Source organism: Cheilinus undulatus, linkage group 6 (assembly GCF_018320785.1).
Source record: "Cheilinus undulatus linkage group 6, ASM1832078v1, whole genome shotgun sequence".
Taxonomy (NCBI): domain Eukaryota; kingdom Metazoa; phylum Chordata; class Actinopteri; order Labriformes; family Labridae; genus Cheilinus; species Cheilinus undulatus.
The window spans coordinates 38,427,473-38,449,320 of NC_054870.1; the positions used below are offsets into that span (position 1 = coordinate 38,427,473).

Consider the following 21,848-nt stretch of genomic DNA (forward strand, 5'->3'; position numbering starts at 1 on the left):
ACTCTCGGCCCATTTTCCTCTCTTCTTCTCCCTCCTTGCCTCCTCCCTCCCCCTCTGGGCATCAGTCTCAGTGACTCTGTGTGTAGTGGGATGAAATATTTATCTGTATTGGCAGGCCCTCACCACCCCCTCACCTCCTCCCTCTCTCAGCGCCTCGCCTCCTCTCCTCCCCTGTGTCCGTCCCCGCTGTGATCATGTTAAAGGCTTTCTCTGAACTGTCCCATAGTCCCCCTTCTATCTCCACCAGTAACTCAGTTTCCTCTTCTTTTCAGCTGGTATGAAATCATTTTTCTTTGCTTCAGTGTGACACGATGTATTTCTCAAGAGATGTTGTGATGCCTTTTTTTTTCTTTCAGATGCTGGTTCCAATACCTAAATTTGCGAATGGGCGTATAGCTCGTTCAGATTCAAAAGCATCCCTGCATAGATGTGATGTGATGTGATGTTTTTTTTTTCTGAATGTTCTCACTCACAGAATGTATGAGAGAAAACGTCTTCAATTTGATGGATTGACTGTCAAGAACTTATATAAATGATTCAAATGAATAAAAAATCATTTCCATCAGGGGGAGATTTCTGTGACACATTTCTCTCTGTCTGCTAAAGGGTGATGGAGACACACTGACTTTCATGCTAAGCCAATTTTTGTCTCCCCCAGTTGTTAGTAAGGAAGGAGACCCTGATCAGGTTCTTTGTAGCCAGTACAGATCATCAGTGAGGGAAACTGGCCAATACCAACCCTGATCATATTTAATTTCTATTTATGGTTAAGCAGTTTATCAGTCAATTTGCCTTGGGGATTTACCCATACAGGTAACAGTGTAGCCTCACTAAAGGAGAACAAAATAGAGGTGTTGAAAATAACTTTTTCTGAGGAAACAGTGAAGTCAAGCAGAATAAGAAAAGACCACAGGAAAAAAAAAAAAAAAGAAAAAAAAAACATTCAACACCAGATGTAACAGGGCACACACCTTCTAAAAAGTTGCCTCATCAGTCCACAGAATATTTTCCCACAAGTCTTGGGGATCATCAAGATGTTTTTTTTTTTTTTTTTTTTGGCAAATCTGAGATGAGCCTTTGTGTTCTTTTGGGTCAGCAGTGACTTTGTTCCTGGAACTCTCCAGTGGGGGCTATTTTTTCCCTGTCTCTTTCTTATTGTTGAATCATGACCACTGACTTTTAACTGAGGCCTGCAGTGGTTTAAATGTTGTTCTGGGTTCTTTTGTGACCTCTTAGATCAGTCATCATTGCGCTCTTGGAGTGATTTTGTTAGGCCAGCCACCCCTGGGATGAGTCACCACTCTTCCAAGTTTTCTCTATTTGTGGATAATGGCTCTCACCATGGTTCAATAGGGTCCCAAAGCCTTAGAAATGGCTTTTGTAACACTTTTCAGACCGATAGCTGTAAGTGACCTTGTTTCTCATCTGTTCTTGAATTTCTTTGACTCCTGGATGTGTTGCCTATTGAGTTATTCAAGCCTTCTTTACTTTGTCTGACAGTTTCTATTTAAATGAGTTCTTGACTCAACAGGTCTAGCAATAATCAGGCTGCAGTATGACGAGTGAAACTGAACTCAACTTACCAAAAAATATATTTCCAATCCTGGTTTAACCACAATTAAACCACGGTTTGGGGGGGTTACTTTTTCACGTGGGGCCAGGTAGGTTTGAATAGCTTTTTTTTCCTTAATAAAATGAGAAATTATAGATTTGTTTGACGATCTGAAATTTTTAAATGTGACATGCAGAAAATAAGAACTAGGAAGGGGCAAATAGTTTTTGGGAGCACATATTAACTATGGACTTATTTTAAATTAAATTAATTTTGAATCAATTTTTACAATAACGGGTAAAATATAGCATTTAAAATGATTTCAAATTCTGATGTCTCATCACAGCACATAGAGTCCCCGCCCCCACTTTAGGGACCACTGTAATAGGGTGCCAAAAGTGGAGGCCTGTTGATTGGGTCATGTCCCAAATGTGGAAGTTGATCTTTGGAAACAAACAGCACATTATCGTCATTTCTCTCTCTCTGACATCTTACTCTGTCAACTGTCCTGTCCTCTCCAAAAAAAAGATATAAAACCTGAAAAGAGGCATCTTTGAGACAGACATGTGACGTCCTACAAAGCATCTAAGGAGCACAGATTTTTACTGTGATGCTGCTTTATTCTATTCAGCTCTGAAAAACGTCACAATTTCTGCTAGTTCTTCACAGTTGTTTGCTATTGTTATGTGATAAATGATCACAAATAGTTACTTCTAGCTGTTCTAATAGTTACTATAAAATCTGTTATTCACCAGTGTAAAGGATGAAGCCTATTTTTGGAGGTATCCCCAGAGGGAAGAATGATTTAAACTATCCCCTTGAGTGTCTTGAAGTCACAGTTCAGTCCTTATCTTTCGATCTTTGTGCAGCTCTGTCACTCTTATTGTACCATCTGTTTCTGTGATGTGGAGTTTCCACTTATGCGAGCTACCCGTTTGATAATTGAGCTCTCAATCCACAGGGATAGTTGTGTCTCTAACTGAGGAGTCTTTTCAATCAAAGCAGTGCTCCAAAAAGTTTGTTTACTTCTTGAATACAGAATAATGACCTAGTGATGGAGAAAAGCTGTTGAAGAGCAATGCCTCAAACCTGGTCCACCCTTTTTGTGCCTAGAATGTTTGAGTAGTGAAGCAACAGTTTGTAATAAACAATGAAAGGAAGTGAATTTGAGATCCTGTCGGGTTAGGTTGAGTGAGTGATTTGATTGCTGTGCTCAGTTATGACAAGGTGTACCTCAATGAATATTAATGGAATGACTTCTCATTTTCAAGGAGAGCTGGCACAATATCTACAATTATATACAATAACACAAGCACTTTCAACATGCAAAGACTCTCATGCACCAAAACACCCTCACAGTGTTCTCACAAGCACTCTCATAATGTATTTGGGGACTAGATATCACAAGATAGATATGACACGTTATAATGTCATTGATAGAAGTGATAGTAATGGCATTGTTATGATGATAGTGGCACAGATCACAAGTAAAAGCCACACAATTAACAGCACAGGAAGTCATTTCCACTTAAAGCAGTAATAAGTTTTTAAAGCCTTGTTATGACTTGTTCGCAGATTCCTGGACAAGTATTTCTAGTCAAAACGAACTTCAAATTTAAAGAAACAACTGGCAATTTCTCTTTTTGCGTTTATGGTACAAGGAAAGGAAGTTTAGTACATTGAAAAAATGCAGTCAGTGGATATTGGGGGACGGCGAGGCACGCAGTCAAGCTTTAGTGCAGCCATGTTGTACCGAGGAAGGACCCAGTATAAGTCTAGGGGTTAATCTTTATGCTGAAAAGAATTAAAATATCAAGTAAAAGTGGATTTTTCCTGTGATTTACTTCAGAAAGTAACATTTCCATGTTTTAGATTATTCTCAAACAAAGTGAAACATTTCAAGATTTTTTTTGTTTGTTTTAATCTGATTATTTACAGCTCATGAAAATTAAAAATCCAGTTACTCAAAATATTAGAATATTGTGGAAAAGTCCAATTTGCAAAGGTTTTCTAAGCTTTTTCACTCTGGTTCAGTGCACACAACAAATATCATGGTGAAGACTGCTGACTTGACCAGAGGACAGTCGTTGACGCCCTTTACATGGAGGGTAAGCCACATAAGGTCATTACTGAAAGGGCAGTTTTCAGAGTGCTGTTTCAAAGTATACTTATGGAAAGTTGACTGGAACGAAAAATGGTGAGGAAAGGTGCCATCACTCACAGTCGGGTCCAGGAAGAGGACTACAAGTGTTGTGTTTGTAGTGTCGAGCCACTCCTGAACCACAGACATCATCAGTGTCTCCCCTTGGCTAAGGAGAAAAAGATCTGGACCGTTGCTACGTGGTCCAACGTCCTATTTGTAGCTAAAAGTAAAATGTGGGTTTCATTTGGAAATCAAGATCCCAGAGTCTGGAGGAAGATCAGAGAGGTACAGAATCCAAGGTACCTGAAGTCTGCTGTTTTTAGTTTCCACTGTCAGTGATTTATTTAACCTTTATTTAACCAGGATTTATTCCCATTGAGATAAAAAAAATCTCTTTTACAAGGGAGTCCTGGCCAAGACAGCAGCATGGTAAATTTCACACATATGACATTAGAACAGGACATAGAACAAAGGTTACATCAATCAACAAATCAGCAGCTTTCCACTGAAAAACATGTGCACACACTGGTCAAATGTTCCCTAATTCTAGCTTTGAAATCTCCTAAACTAACACAACGCTCAAGTTTAAGATGACCCTGTAACTCTGACCAAGACGATGGAGCAAAAACATTAAAAGCTCTTTGACCAAAGACAGAGCGAGTGCGAGGAATCTCATACATGATGAGTCCATGAGAACAAAGATTAAAGCTACTGACAGCTTTTGGAGTCAGTAAAGTACAAAGATAAGAAGGTAATTCATGTAAAATAGCCTTATAAAGAAAGATATACCAATGTTCCATCCTTCTATTGTATAAGGACGACCAACCAAGTTTCTCATATAAAACACAATGATGGGTCCGAAAACCCAGATCAGTGATAAATCACAAGGCAGCATGGTAGACTGAGTCCAACATTTTCACATTTTCAGAGAGGATGAGGTAGCATGCATGTAAAGAACATCACCATAATCCATTACAGACAAAAATGTTGCTTGAATGAGTTTCTTTCTTACAACCAAAGAAAAACAGCGTTTGTTTCGATAGAAGAAGCCCAATTTCACCTTCAGTTTCTTTACTAGACAATCAATATGATGGTTAAAAGACAGATTCTCTTGTAACAAAAAGCCAAGGTACTTATATGTTTGAACACATTCAGTTGCCTTTTTGTTTAAGGTAAAAATCTGAGCACTGCCTTGAACTTGTGATTTAGACCTTGAGAAGCGCATCATTTTGGTCTTGTTGGCATTCAGAACGAGTCTTAGGTCACAGAGGTTTCTCTGGACAACACTGAAGGCCGCCTGTAGTTTGTTTGTTGCACTTTCTAAGGAAGAGGACGATGCATACATGACTGTATCATACTCTATCACATATTAATGAAACTGTGCCTCAGTAACATTCATACACAACTTGTTTATGTAAATAATAAATAAAATTGGGCCCAATATGGATCCTTGTGGAACACCATTTTGAACATTTAAAAAGCTGGATAACTGACCATCAGCTTCAACACTTTGCCTTCTACCACTTAAATAATTTGCAAACCATTTTAGTGCTGCTGGAGAAAACCCAGTATCAGCCAGCTTCTGTAATACGACAGCATGGTTAACGGTATCAAAGGCCTTCAATAAATCTAGAAAAAGTGCAACACAGTGTTCTTTAGATTCAATTGCATTTATGATATCATTTAAAACCTTTGTAGCAGCAGTGACTGTACTGTGTTTCCTTCTGAATCCAGACTGCAGCTCGTTTAAAATGCCATTTTGTAACAAAAAGCCTTTTAACTGGTTATAGATCAACCCTTCAAGCACTTTTGCTAAAAGTGACAGTTTAGAAATTGGTCTATAGTTATTTGGGCTAGAGGGATCACCAGCTTTCAAAACTGGGGTGAAAAAAGCAGCTTTCCAAATCTCTGGTATTGTACCATTTTTCAATGTCAGGTTAAGTCAAAGGCTCAGCAACTATTTCAGCAGGTTTTTTTTTTTTTTTTTTTTTTTTTTTTAAGGATTTATTTTTGGGCCTTTTCATGCCTTTATTTGATAGAGGAAGGACAATGGATGGACTTGGAAACAGGGAAGAGAGTGGGGAGAGACATGAGGCAAAGGGCCACAGGCTGGATTCAAACCCGGGCCGCCTACGTACATGGGTAGCGCCTTAAACCACTTGACCATCTGCACTCCCATTTCAGCAGCAATTTTTTTAAAAATATGGGTCTAGGCCATCAGGACCAGCTGATTTCTTAAGATCCAACATTTTTTAATTCATTAAAAGCTTCATTGACATTAAAAGGAATTAAATTAAATCTAAATTAAGAGGCCCATCTTCAGAATTTGAAGAGGTTTCAGGGAGATGCAGGTGTTTTTGGCTTTCAAAAAGCAGGCCAGAGGACACAAAGTGTTCATTTAACACATTTAGAATTTTCTTTTTGTCTGTTAGGGTCTCATTTCCTAGCTTTATCATCTGGGGCAGGACAAAATTTTGTCAAGCAGCAGAGGACAAGCCTTTTACTGTCCTCCAAAACTTGGAGGGATAAGATGCATTTTCAGTCATCTGATTTACATAAAACTCAGATTTGGCTTTGAAAAAAAGGGTACATTTATTTCTTAATTGTCTAAAACATGTCCAGTCTGACTCAGATTTAGATTTTCTTGCAGCTGCCCACGCAACATTTCGTTTATGAACAAGATCAGAGAGTTTATCTGAGAACCAGGGGTTGTCACGCCCTTTAACCCTAAATTTCCTGAGAGGAGCATGCTTATTTACAAAGGATAAAAATAATGATTTGAAACAAGAGAAAGCCATGTCAGGATCAGGAATCAAATATACCTTCTCCCAGTCACATAAGTACAGATCATATAAAAATGCTTCCTCACAGAAATGTTTAAAATATTGCTTGATTGAAATACATGGCGTATGCTTTGGAAGCTTTGTGTTTCTCACAGTAGCAATTATGCAGTGATCGCTGACATCATTTGCAAAAACAGCAGTGGCTTTAAATTTCTGAGGAGCGTTTGTCAAGATTAAATCAATAAGAGTAGATTTGTCAGGTTGTTTCAGGTTTGGTCTCGTAGGAGACTATAATTTGAGTTAAATTTGCAAAGATGCATAAACATTTAAAATGATCAGAGGACGGGGACAGCCAGTCCCAATTAAAATCCCCCAACACAACCAGCTCATTATAACGCACAGAAGACAAGGATTCGGACAGTGATGACAGTGTTTCCTTAGGTGCGGAGGGAGATCTGTAGCAGCCCACAATAGTCATCATACATCATTTTGTGAATTCAACATTTAAAACAAGCAACTTGTACTGCTTAGGAACAGTTTTAGATAAAACTACGGTTACCTGAAACGTGTTTTTAATATATATCGCAACTCCCTCACGTTTAGTACGGCGGTCAGTGCGAAACATGTTATACCCATCCAATAACCCACCCATAATGGTCAGGAACAGATTTACTTAACCAAGTCCCCAATAGATCAAGAACATCAGCATCTGTGGTTTTAACCCATATTCTAACCATATCATCCATTTAAATGAAAAGGCTTCATTTAAATGGATAAAACCAAGTCCAGATCTATTTTTAAAGTTACTTGGAGTTTCCAGATTTATCATGTCAGCCACAGGTCCAGGATTTGGCTGCACATTTCCAGACAACAACAACATAAGCGTTATTACGCATCTCAGCATGCGTGTATAATGTGCAGTGTTCGTACTGATCTTTGAATGTGAATGTGATTTTTAAGTTTGTTCAGGGGGGTGAGCGTTCAGACACGAAGTATTCATCTAGGAGGAGCAGGCTTAAGAGTTTCTTTAAGGATGTTTGGTGTGTGGTAAGGTGTGCAGCAGGTAGCAAACACCTCCGCCAGTCGCGCACACCGCCGTCAGTCATTGTTGAGGTGTGTGCCATGAGCGTTAAACTGTTATAGTCACGCACCCAATTCTGTTCTTCCCCCTCATGAGTGTAGATCAGACAAGACACAATCAGAAGCAACATAATCCTTATGATAAAAAAGTGGGAGTTAGTCCCAAAGGCACCTGGCCAAGGTGTCATGCACGTCTCCAGAGTCAGCTGAGAGATGAAAACACAGGCAGTCACCGCCCAGAATAATCCAGGAATAATCCACGGAGCGAAGTTGATAAGTGCTGGAAACTTTAGAGATACTCCAAGTACCCCGGTTTAAGGCCAAAATCCACCGTGGAGGGCTGCGTACACAAAGCACCATGCAGGCCGCAGCAACAGGTGAGTCCAAAGACTCAGCACAGAGCAGGAACAATGCAGGTCATCGTGGCCAGAAAGTGGAAAGCCGACACATAAAACATCCAAATAAAGGCTCCACATCAAGATCAGGAGTACGTCCAAGACCTTATTGGTTTAGATTGGCAAAATTTCTGAGTTTTAAGGAGTTTTAAAAGTTTTTTAAGGTAGATTCAACAATGAACACAGGATAGAGACACAGTTGGACACACAGCTGCTGCCATATAGTGATGGTTTAGGGTACCATGTCTAGGGCCCCATGAAATCCGTTTTATTTGCCAGATTCTGTTTTTTCCGTTTTAATTTTTTGGAATTCTGTTTTTTTTAACCTTTCCACTAATTTTACCATAGAAAAGAGTATCTTGTTTATGTAAATGAATCAAATGTTCACTAATTAAATAGAAATAACCTTGAATTTATTGAAAAGGGCCACAGTTGGCTCAGGAGCGGTTGTTTGGATAACCTTGATATAAAATAATTATAACCAGTGTAACAGTCAGATATTTCCAACATTTTAAGACACATCCACGTGTGTAATCACATCCTAACTGATGTTTATAATGTAACTGAAGAAATCCTTCTGTTCTCTCAGAGAGTGACAGTAACTTAATAAGAAAGTAACATTAAAGTTAAATGGTTAAAAGTAAACCTGTTACCTAATTTTTTCTTTACTCTCTCAGTCTGTAACAGTCCATGCAGTTTGATTATGTATTGTTCTATTCCTGACTGTAACGGTTCTCTCCTCATCTCCCTCTATCCTTGCTGTCTGTCTGTCAGCCTCATATCAGACCCCTACGTTAATGCAGACACGTACTGGCTCCTTAAGCAACCAAAGGGAACTACAGTATCTACAGGAGGAATTATTAAGCTAATTGATACTCGAATGTAACATCATTTAGACTGTGGGACTTCGTAAAATGTCGAGTCTGTCTGACTTGAGTTTAAAGCCTCCGAGGGTTGAGTACGTCTTCAAGTTGTGACTTCAGCGGTGTGCCTCACGCACAGACACACCTCTCTTGCCATGTCTCTCTGGTGTGGTGAGGAAAAATAACTCGAAGCCCGGATGAGTTTTCAACATTATGTTGCACGATACTGCCCCGTGTTGAGCTACTTGATGTTTGCCGGTGTTTCGGACAGCTGCTTTGTCATGCTTTTATTGTTTAGGAGGGGGTTGGGGTGAGTGTTTGTGAAGTGAGGCACAAGTTGTGCCATGCTTCAGTGGTCCCCTGGAACATATTCCCCAGATATATGTCCCTCTTTCTAAAAAACACAACATTTCAGTCAAATTCATGGCCAATTCCGCGATTCCATTAACGCGGAAATCATAGGGCCCTACATGTCTGCTGTTGGTCCACTGTTCTTATTCAAGTCTAGAGTCAAACCTGTTAGCTGTCTACCAGGAGATTTTAGAGCACTTCATGCTTCCATCTAGTAAAGCTTAATGGAGATACTGACTTCCATTTCCGGCAGGACTTGGTGCCTGCTCACAGTGAAGCCAAAACTACCAGAAACTGGTTTGTTGATCATGGTATTACTGTGTTTGGTTGTCCAGCTAACTGGTCTGACCTGAACCCCCTAGAGAACCTCTGGGGAAATGTCAAGAGGAAGATGAGAGACACCGGACACCGGACAACACCCCAGCAGTGCCTCTGACTGATTGGCTCCATGCCATGTCACATAGATGCAGTAAATTGTGCAAAAGGAGCTCCAACCAAGTACTGAGGGCATAAATAAGCATAATATTTCAGAAGGTCAACATTTCTGTATTATATATCCTCTTTTGGGCTGATGTTTTGTGGTTTTCTAATATTTGAGACGGTAGAGTTTTTATTTTTGTGAGCTGTAAATCATTGGAAATTTCACTGGGGGAAAGAATGAACTTTTTCATGATATTCAAACGTTTTGAGATGCACCTGTCTGGGATTCATGTCAGACCCTGGTATTGATGTCATAGAATGAGAAAGGAAATGTTTGCATACAATGTAGTGTGCATATGTTGCATGTAAAGTCATAACTCAGATCATATTTCTTTATTGCTGATCGCACTGTGGTGATGCATTGCTATGAAGACCGGTCTCATTTCCTATTATCTTACCTATATTCCCTCTGCTCCTTCATTACTATCTCTCTATGCTCTGCTCCCCCTCCTCCTTAATGTGTACTTTCTGTTCTTCTCCTCCTCTCCCTCACCATTTATCCAGTTGTTCTGTTGCCTCCACTTCACCCCTCGCCTACTTTGTCTCCTTCTATTCTCCCATGGGCTGCACTGCTAAGATCTACCCAAATCTTGTTTTACCAGAATGAGGAATATGAACCGCAATGACGTGATGTCCTTTAACTGTGTTCTTTAGATTTAGGACAAAGATACAGAAATGATTCTCTGTCATAGCCTGAAGTGGCCTCACCTGTCAAAACACACCAAAAGGTAATAAAAGCAGTCGACAAAGATGGGACTGAAACACAAAGACGAGGCAATGCATATCCTGTCGCTCAGCGACTGATGTTACACCAGGGATTTAGTGACAGCGCGGGGAAAGTTTTAAACAATCACAAGTGTGTGTGGGTGACTGACACATGAATAATTGTCAGCTCATTACAGCTGCCACTCTGCTGAACCACTTTAAACAATAAACAGCATCTCTGACTCACTGTTTTTCCTCCGTTGTCTATCTCTGCTGAAAGTCATCAACCTTTCTGTTTCTTCATTTTTGATTCCCAGACTTCTAACGCGGCTCATTTCAATATTCTCTCTGTGTTTTGTCTCTACCTGTCGCACCACTCACATCTGTTGAGAATGATTTGCATGCGACCTAATTGCAGAAAATGTTTCTGTTTGTGTGCGTGTGTTTGCCTGTTTATCCATCGCCTGACAGTGACGTCTGTATCGCACAATATTTTGTGTTTGGGTGGCTTCATCCTGCTCATGCACCTAACAATAGACTCCTAATTAGCTGTGTTAATCTTTCTCTCCTTCTGTTTTGCTTTCTCTCTGCTCCTCCTTTCTTCTGCCTCCTGCTTGGTGTCGAGGCGCTGTGGGAAACATTGCTAAATATACACATGGAGCTGCACAGGGAAACAGACGATCTCATTTGGAGTTTGAAGAAGCACTGAAAGTGTAAATTGAAAGGAGCGCCGGTGCAAATATAGCATTAAAGGAGAATAAAAGGCGAGGAGAAATAGCTCTTTGTTATCTCTTGCCCTTTTCACAAGTGGAGAACTGCTCAGACGGAGAGAGAGAGAAAGAGAGGGAGCAGGGTGGAGAATAGGGGAGAAAAACGGATGAAGTCCCCTCCCCTTTCATCTGGGAGCACCTTTACGACCTACTTTCTCCTGTGTTTGCTCTGTAACAAACGCGTCCACACAAAAACACACATCACAGCATTGCAATTCTTTTCTGCCTCTCCCATTGGACTGCACCACGTCAATCAGTGCAGGAACAGAGGGGAAAAAACACTGAGATGAAGTACAGATAAAAACGTGCAAAACGTCCCTTGCAAGAAAAAGAAAAAAAACTGATGAAAGATATGAAAGAAGAAAAGTTTATCCAAAATTGAATGTGGAGAATTCATCTCTGGAGGACGCTTCATCTTACATCAGTTTTCCTGCGTTGTCAGATAATCAATGTCACATCTCTGTGTGAAAGGTTATGAACAAAGTGCTAGCTGGGGCACTCACAGTGCGGTACAGTATATGTGTGAGCACATGGTCTTTTGTGTGTATTCAGCATCCCAGATGAGGTGAGAGCCAGGAGGGGCTGAGTCATGTCTTATTCACTTAGGGAGACAGATGGAGACGCAGGTGTGTGTTTTCCTACAATATGTGTGAGTGTGTCAGTAAACCCACATGGTCTTGAAATGCCTACAGTATTTAATACTCTGGGGTGTTGGTGGATCACCTTTGCGCGACTTATTGTACGGCTTTTATGAAGAACCAAGCACTTTTACAGTTTATAGTGATTCCCACTACTGCCACAAAGCTGCTCTGAAGTTGAACTTTAGACTGAAAGCATATTGATCAAGATTTGTTAAACTTAAATGCACCCATTTTTTTTCTTGAAAAACTTCTTTAAGAGCGTTAAATATATCCCACTTAGTTTTGGGCATGAGCACAGAATATGAGCATGATTGCCTACATGCTGTCCACATTTTCTCCAGGACTAATCTGACCTTGTTTGGTTCCATTTCACTGATTTGTGGTGTTCGTAAACATCTATTTAAAATTTTCCACTTAAACTCTCTCCAAATATTAGAACTGGCCACTAAATGTGCCTCTTCACATGCCTGTTCCCAGGTTTCAAGAGTTATGCTTGTGCCAATTTCAGTCTCCCACTTGTTCTTTTTGTAAAGTATTCACTTGAAAACTTTTCTTTTGATCACAAATAATAAATGATTGGTTTCATTATTTATTTGCTTTGGTAAGTGACCATAGTGTAAGTGGGTTAAAGCCATCCATTAGTCCATTAGTCCCTGATAACTGGACATCTCGTTTGGCATTAACCCTTACTTAAGACAGAATGAAATTCCAAAATGAAATGCATGTTAAAGAAGTAAACAACGAACAAGAAACAAGAAACAATTATGGATTGGACTATGTTTTTTGGATAACAATTATGGATGTATCAAGAAGAGGACAATATGGACTGGCTCTCCTTTAGTTAGAACTTAAGGTAAGCATGAGATAACATAAATAAAATACAATAAAATAAAATAGAATGTACACATTAGTTCTCCAGAGGGAGAAAAAGTGGGGACTCTGGTAAATGATGATACAAAGATAAGGAGCAAATGCTCTCCTGTAGGCAGGCATCAGGATCACGTCATTGATGTCAGGTCAGGGTGTAAACTTGGTGACGATGTGAGGAAAATTTTCACGTTAAGTCTTGTTGAGTCATGAACGTTGGATGTGTAATTAATTATGTCACACTACAAGGCTGTTTATCGTTGTTAACATTCAGAATCGGGCCAGAGGTTTGATGATGAGCTGTGAGTCAAGCCAAAATCTGAACCAGCCTCAAGAGTCTCCTGGCCAGACAGATTCTCCTCCCAACTTTGCAAATCTTTTCAGGGTGATTTGCCAACTGGCTCCTTGTGTTACTCATATTCCCCATCAAGTGTATCACTGCTCTCTGGCAGGTTCTGCATATTGTTCGTTGTTTGTCACCTTTTCTCCTTTCTCATTTCTTGGCACCAGGAAACCAAAATGCTTCCACACACCGTATTTTAAAGTCGCTGGAGCCTCCACAATCTCAAAAATGTGGTCACTTGGTTCTATCTCGCCACTCATAGCATCCACCATTTTAGCGCTGTTAAATCACGCCAGCGAATGGAGCCCAAAGGATGATGGTATGCAAGGACAATGGTTTTCTTTAATCATAGCTATTTCTGCTGATATTTCACAAATTTCTACCTTCGTCCATGAATTTATATCCATTTCCTTTTAGTCTTATTTTCCTGTAAACTGACTTCAAGGCCACTTTGAGTGAGGACTGGGGTCACACTAGGTCTCTGGGCCACCAGTTGCCCTCCCAACTTTAATTTTTTACTTTTTAATATAGTTGAAAATGTGATTAAACACTTGTGCTTTAACATCTGGACTACTGTTTAGAGGTTTGGTTGACGCTGCCATGTCATATAAAGAAACTCCATCAAAACAAGGCAGCAGTGTTTTCTGCACTGCTCAAACAGACTGAATGTCAAACCAGTACACAACTGCTTTGTTGTTTAGCTTCATTAGAAATATTTCATTGACTGAGTAACCAAAGGTATTGGATGAAAATATATTTTTGGTTCTGATGAGCACATTTATAACAGCAGGCATGATACTGCAGGCAGATTCACACTACCTGAGGGGAAAACCAATGCCTTCAAAAACACTTTAGTGTCCAGAGCTGTGCTCACATGGAGCTTGCATGGTTCCCTGAACAAATCAGTCAAGAGAGTAGCAAACATCAATTCAACAAAGTGTCTCCTGGCTGAAAAACCCTCTGCTACTGCTGATATTTCATTAACTGCTGTCACAATAAAGAATGATGGCATCAGCATGATATCATTATTAGCAGATACTAGTGCAAAGTTATCATATTGGTTGACATTAAAATTTCTATCAATATTTTCAGCCCCTATACCAGCTGTAGAAATGAGCAGAATGTACAAAATATATATGCGGTTTTAATGGACTGACAACAGCTGAAGTCATTTTTTTCTCTCACCCTCATTCCTTAAACTTTAAAGAGTTTTCTTCTTAGAAATGAACTACAGCTACTTTAATTTTTCACACTTACAAAGAACGTGTTATGGTTGTTTTATTAGAAGATCTTGTCTTTTTTAAAAGTATAATATCTATAAAAAGGGCCACATTTTTATGTGGTGCTCCACAGAGCTCACTGTCTGTCAGCAGGTTTTTCTAGTGCTGCTTGTAGCTCTCAAAAAGGCCCGTGAAGCTTGGTTTGACTCTGTTTAAAACACATTTTGCTGTTTATTAATCCGAAAGATTTATTTGTTTTCATTTCTGAATGCAATTCTGGGGGAAAAAACTACATCTATCATTTATGATGGAATCAATTTCTGTGTTTTTTTTCTGTTTCTCAAACAAATAGTCTGTCCCCGTAAGATTAAGGAATGATTAACAGTAAGAGAGAATTGGTCTTCTTTACAATGAAAAATTAAAAGGTGGGTTTTTGTCAGTATCTGTGAAAGTTGAAATGAGTATGGAAATACAGGAATATCCGATATCAACAAACATTCAATATTGTACATCCCTAGAGAATTAAATGTTGGTATTGGTGTCTGAAATATGAAGAAATATAGTTAAATGTTATGGTCTGACCACCAGTAGGCCTTCAATCTATCAATAATACTTAGGTTAAGCTAGGGTCTGTGTTGTCTTGAATGTTGTTTTTGTAAGCACTGTCTGTTCTGTACATTATATTGTTGCCTTGAATGATGAAGATATTGTTAGAGTGGTTTTGTTAATTATTGATATATTTTTTATATATTGTGTATGAGTGTGAATATGAACTGTATTGAACACTGTATTGGAGTGGATTCCAGGAAGAAGAGTTGTTTTCTGGTCACAACTAATGGAGATGCATGGAAATAAATACTCATGGCTTTTTTCTGACACATACAAACAAACAAGACCATACATTACATGACTGTTTCTGTATCCTTCTATATAATGGCTGTAACCGGTGTAGTAAAGGTTTAGTTTACCTCATTTTACATGACCACGGTGTCTCTGACACTTTTGCCCTCTGAAGTGAGGTGTTTTCCAGCATAGCTTGGCCCGTGTTGTCCAACTTTAATTTTTACTGTGGATATAAAAGGGGGCTGACGTGATCTCCTGGAATGGTTTTCAAAGTTTGGGCTTATGAATTAATCATGCAGAGAGACTTTGGATATACTTGGAAAAGGAAATGTTGTTAGGAGGGAGCCTTGAGGCCCACAACATGTGACTGTGAACTGTGAGGGGACGAACACATCAGCAGACTCAAGGACTTTTTGTTCTGTAAAGCACCAAACAGACGGGAGGTATCACAGATCGACAAAGACCATCAATCTTTCATCATGTGTGGCAGTAAAGCAGCTCTGCTGCGGGTTTGCTTTTAGTTGGTAAATATGACCAAAGAAGAGAAAACCTCCTTCCTCTCATGGCTGTCCTTAAATGTGAACCGTTAATCCGGCTCTGTCTTTAGGCTTTAGCCGCGATGGATTTTTGTTTTTGATTGAAACTGAAATAACTTTAATCTGTTTCCTTTGAAGATGTTTGCCTGCAAACAAACATTGTTTGACAGGGTGTTGAACTCTGCAATGCCTATTCGTCAGGAACAACCTGAATTTACTGACACTGGGGATTCTGCAGACATTACAGCTGCTTAGCTGTAATTATTCTGAATTTCTTGTCAGTGTTGGACTGAAGGTCAGTGCTGGATAAAGCTGATTGGCCCCTGCACTACAGCCCAGGGTTTTTGGCTCCAGCAGTGCACTGCTTTTGGAGACAATACATCTCCTCTCCTCCATCCCTCTCCCTCTATCTCTCTCTCTTTTTCTTTTTCTGGCACAGATAGATTTGTAGGTTAGTTTGATAACTTTTCCCCCCACATACTGTGTCCTGTATGTATTTTCTGTGTCTATTTGAATTATGCCATGTGGGATTTATGGGCTTGCCAGAGAAATGGGGCAAACAGTGTTGGATGATAAAGCCCCCTCTTCACAATAGTCTATTACGTTCACATTCATTTTCATAGACCCACACCCGCATGCATTCTCACAAAACACAAGACAAACAAACACCAAGTCAGAATTTAATCAAGTGCAAAAATGCAGCGGTGCTTCTTATTCCAAGCCCAACAGTTCACTCTGAATGCAAATGCAGCCTCAGCATTTGCTAAAATTGCAGAACAGGATCCTAGAAATCTACCGACACAATAGCCCACCTTTAGCACACGCACATTGACACACACAAACATTCATACAGCACTGACCTCCCCAGTCATGTCCTGCAATAGACAGATACAGAGCTGCCTGGTGGCTTCTGCCTGCACTAAATCTCACCAGCAACACCACAAGCAAAGACATGACCTCTCTAGGGAGAATTATAGCACAACAACAGCACACAACAGATCAAACAAATATTCCCATGAGCACCTGGCTGCAGCGGCCAAGCCTCAGAGTGGACAAGCCTAGTATAGGATTAGAGCAAGGTTTTTTGTCTTCTATATGCATGAAAGCATGCTGCAAATTTGCACATTTTAGCATGCAAATAACTGTCCTCCCATAAACATTCCCAACAGCTCCTTCATTTTGGGATTGAACTGCAAAACAGGTGAATCTCTGAGCCATTTCATGCATAATTTATCTTAAAAGCTTTGCATTTTAGAATAAAGTTATTTAAGGTGAGAAATGCTCCCGTATTTTAATGCTGCACAGACACAAAAGCACACAGTGAGTGAGAACATACTGGATTATCTGGCCTCAGTCTCTTGGAAGGAGGTCCTCCGTCTTCAGGGTGAAGCATGTAGAACAGACGTACCTTGTTGGCATGTTTCTTACTCTACAAAGGAGACAGACAGACAGGGAAAGTAAGTGTTAGCCATTGATCTGGGTTTCATCTTATCATGTGAGGCAGGGATCTATGACTGTCACCTGTCACCTTGGGAACTGGCTCGCAGCTCTTATCTCAGTTTCAGCTGATGATGCTAGCAGACATTTTGCCCCCGGCTGAGTGACTAATGGCCTTGGCCGGTCTGCGCTTTCTAAGAGCCCGGGGTAACGTGGTTTGGGAGGTCGTACAGGGATAGAGTGTCTTTACTTCATCTGTGAGCTCTGCCACGGTCAGAGGGTTTAGCATTTTTAAAGTTCAAATTAGAATCGATTTGTCATGCTGATATGCTGGTTATGGAAAACAAAATCAGCAAGAGCATTTGTCATTTCAAAAATAAATCTATAAAATTGTTCAATAGATTTTTACATAATATTAGCAACACAAAAAAACTGAGCTAATGGATGAAAGTGGTCTGCCTAACATTAAAAGCCTTTGGTTGATGATGGTTCAATACATAACTGTTATGGTAATGGGTTTCTGTGCTGCTGACCGAGTTGTAATCTGCCTCTGTCACAGGGCTTTACACGATAAAGACTATAAGCTATAATAAAACCACAAGTGTTTATATGAAAAGGACATTGAGTTGTCCTTCTTAAGCTGCTCACTGTCACTTTAATGCAGAACAATGAAAATCACTGGGCATACTGCAGGGTGAAGATTAGAGCATGAGTGTGTGTTAAGACAGCTTTGTGTGTTTGTTGACAAAGCTATCTTACTCCATATGCATACTGTTTTACTGACCTTCATTCCCTACTATGATAGAACTTCTATTATTATCAAGAAATGATGCCGCCTAGCAATTTCCCAGAAGCTGGTGTCAACCCACGATCTGTATCTTTACAGCCAAATACACAGAATGTGAGTCAGGCTGTGGGGAACAAAGACATTAAAGGGGTTAAATGTCTAATTTTGGATGAATGGCCATTGATCAATGAATTATTCATAAGGGAAGAGATCCCAGTAAAAACGTCTGGCTCTCAAGTTTATTTATATGAAGTTACTTCTTTATCTAATGCAATAACCTGTTGGCAAACAGCAATAAATCATTGGTATTATCAGGTGGGCTGCATTACTGCCAACTAGGGGAACATATTAAGCTGGGGTCTGAGAGTCCTCCCCCAGAAAATCTGAGCATCAGACAATCCATTTCCTGCTGCCTGGTGGATTGTTATGTACCAGTTTGAGAATTTTCTGCCGTTGCATTCTATGGGGAAAATTTTTTTAGAAAGCCAGCAAGACAACACATACAAGGCCTTTTTTTGAGGTTGGTGGTGGTGCTGCTCTAGGAGGAAATGTAATGTAAGCAGGTGTGCTATTATAGCCCCCTCTAACCCTCATACAGATCTTGCAATCATCAGATAACACTTATGACATTGACATACAGCTCTCTTTCTATGTATTGCTCTCTCTCTCTCTGTCTCTCTCTCAGCAGGTGACATGTAAGTGATCAAACACTCAGCTCTCATTTTAAGCCCTCTACATGAATAAACTCCACATATAGCCTACTTAAAACCACACAGAAGATGTATTTTATAACATAACCTAAAACCGAAAACTCCCAAACCTCCCAGACCTGCAAAGCATTGCACACATGCAGGTACATTGTATCCAATGCACATTGAGAAATATAACAGCTTCCAAAAAATGCATGCAGAGCCGAATAAGCAGTTTGATTGACTGTAAAGTCTTGGAGAAAGATGGTGATGTGCATTGAACTATACCTCCTATTTGAGGAGGTATGGTCTTTAATCATACATGACGGTGAAATGACATGGTTATTAACAGTATGGTGAGGCTAGCTGGCAGTGCTCAACTTCATCTGCAGTCTTGCTCTCTGTGATGTCTCTCTGCATTCACAATGTTATTTTTTTCTTTTATTATTTTTGGGTGTCTTGCCTTTATTCTGACAGTTGAAGAGAAACAGGAAATACGGGGAGAGAGAGTGGGGGAAGACACGCACCAAGCCATGCCAGGATTGTAAATCGATCCCACGACTGCAGCCTCTGTGTATGGGTGCCTGCTCTACCCGTTGAGCCTAACTAGCACCCATACACTATGGTAGTTTTCGACTTGTCAGGGATAGGGATTGTGAATTTTTGTGCTGTTAATACTCGACCTATTGGTATTGAAGTCCTTATCCATACTGCTGTAGATACAGTCATGTGCATGTTTTAGGGATGTAGGGTGCTAAGGATTCAACACAGGGCCCTTGAGGGGGGATATAAAGCACACGATATTGCACAAAGCATCATGTACAAAATTAGCATTTTACATAGTTTCTATAACTTTTACTTGCATTTAAGCACAAATATCACTTAATAACTATGTTTTCATTTTAATTTGGACTCATTTAACAATATTTTTTCTTAAAATAATAGACAAAATTTATTATTTTAAATCATATGAAATTTCTCATTGTTTTATGGTAAGTATCCCACAACCCCACTTCACTGTCTCGTGACCTCCTGGGGGGTCCCGACCCCAACTTTGGGAACCACTGCCATGCTTACTCGCCACCACCCCTGGCTCTGTGCTTAAGATGTGGACTTTGTTATTTTTTCAACATTGTTTTCCCATGCGCCTGGTATTATGTAAGGACATCCAGATCATGTCTGGCATTGTGACAGTCCTCATTAATTTGTATACTGCTGCTTTCAACACAGATTTCAACATTTGACTGACAGTTTTAAATAGTGAGACTCAGTGCAAAAGTTTGGGGCACTTTTGAAGGTTGACATGAGCAAATGATGGGGATAACTCACTGCAGCTGCTAAAGCAAGTGTTAAAGGTATGTGCTACAGCCACTGACAATAAAAAATACTGGATGTTGTTTCAGTTTTAAGCTCAGTACTAATGTGCTTTAAGTTAACATTCCCTGTTGCAAGAACTGGTTCATGTTTTTGCACCAGTGGTATGACAAACTGATGTTATGTCATAGAACCCTTGAGACTTGGAAGAATTGACTAAAACGCATTGATTTTAGTGTTTGAAAAATGCAGAGCTCCTCTGTCCTGAAAAAACTGGATCGTTATAGAACTGGGTTTTGATCTTCATCCCTGGTAATCAGATTCGTTTTTTCTGCTGTAGTTGAAGAAAGTTCACTTAAAAAAAACAAACAAAATCAATCTCTTGCCATTTACTGGACTTCGGGTTGTTATCAGCAGTCTGTTGGCCGTCTCCTGTTATTTCATTTCATTCACGTTGATACCATGCTATGATTTAATCGCTATGAGGCCAGAGAGCTGTTGGCTTCCCTTGGAAGAGTCCTGACTAATCAAAGTTTGGCTGTGTCATGGCCTAAGCCTCATATGTTTGGTTAGTTCTCTATTTTTTTTTTTTTTTTTTTTAACCAAGGGATGCCAACTTCAGCTGGCTTCCTCAGAGACGTGAGAAACAAATTAGTTCAGGGCCACCGAAGTTTGAGCACACATCTACCAAATTACACATAGAGGGGTGCTGTTTCACTCAGAGTAAAATGAGAAATTGGTACGATTAGAGATGACAGCAGCATCACTGAAGAATCTTCCAAACTGTTTTACATTGTGCTTTATTATGGTCTGTCTGGCACCATCACATTAATGGTGAATTAATTCCAAAACTGGTGAATGTTAATAGATCTTTGTGTGCTTCAGCGAGGTGTCAGCAGTTTTATATTTCTGTATGCAGCTGAGTATGCACGGTGGATTTGTAGCGCTGAATTAGATTGCTGAAATAACTTAATTTTCAATTTGCAAACTTGGAAGAATTAGATTGAGATATGCTCTTTTCCCCCACCGTGAGATTCACTTTACAGTTTAGAATCACTTTACAGCTTAACCCCAATGATTTATGGACTCCTGTTCTGTAGATAAAAATACACCTTTGAGTAAAAGTCTTTATACAGGCTGAAAAGCACAGAAGGGAGACTCTGGCAGGGGCTGTACTTGCTGCTCCAGTGCTTAGATTGGATCCTCACCCCCACGGGACAGAACCCCCCATTCCCCCCCACTCCCATCTCACATGACTCCTCACTTGTCGGCTACCTTAATGCTTTTTGTCAGTGCTTGTGTGTTTGTGTTTATAGGTGTATAAACGGTCATGGAGCTGATGGCTCTGGAATATGGTTTAAAACCAGGGCCTGGAGTCACCATGGTTACCATGTGCTGACCCTCAGTGCTCACCCTTCTCTAATGGACTATGCATGTCTCTGTGTGTCTTGTGTCTGAGTGTCAAATCAGACAGTGGTGTGCAAGAATCCTGTGCATCAGACCTCTCTGTGGAGCTTCAGTTTAAGTGAAAAGTTGTGGTATTGGACTGATCCCCGAACACTTTGATCGTTGCTTAATCAGTGCAGCAGCAAATGGACTTTGAAATCGCTAAAACTTTCTGTCTTGCTTGTCGTCCATTCATGTGTGTCACTGCATGTCTGTGTTACCTTATGGCTGGTGTTATGGGCAGATTGGAGAATTTTCAGAAAGCATCAGGTGCATTACTGCTACCTTCTGGACTGCAGAAGGAAGTGATCTCACTCGCATTTAAAATGTGGCCAACAGAGATCAGTACAGATTCATCTCTTACAAAAGGTTGATTATGTAGGATCAAAATATGACTATACATTTTTGAATGATGTTCATACCTGCACAGGTTTAAAGCAAACCTTTACATTAGTTTTACATGAAGGGTTTTTAGGAATAATGTTTCTTGTACAGTGAAAAAAGCAGCTCAGTTATTAAACCAAACTGACAACTGAAGGGGCAGAAAAGGACAACTATTCCTCTGGGCAACAGATAAGAAATCCGCAGTCATTGTAGAAAAAT

The 21,848-nt window shown here is 40.0% G+C and overlaps 1 protein-coding gene across 3 annotated transcripts in view; it reads right to left on the bottom strand.

Annotated features, from left to right (window-relative positions):
• The window catches only part of zgc:171482 (zinc finger protein), a 109,820-nt gene that overhangs the window by 57,264 nt on the left and 30,708 nt on the right, over positions 1-21,848 (bottom strand). For all 3 annotated transcript variants that reach the window (XM_041788911.1, XM_041788912.1, XM_041788910.1), the window contains one exon: positions 16,909-17,001. In XM_041788911.1, the coding sequence (XP_041644845.1) occupies positions 16,909-17,001 (93 nt within the window). The remainder of the gene's footprint in view (positions 1-16,908; positions 17,002-21,848) is intronic.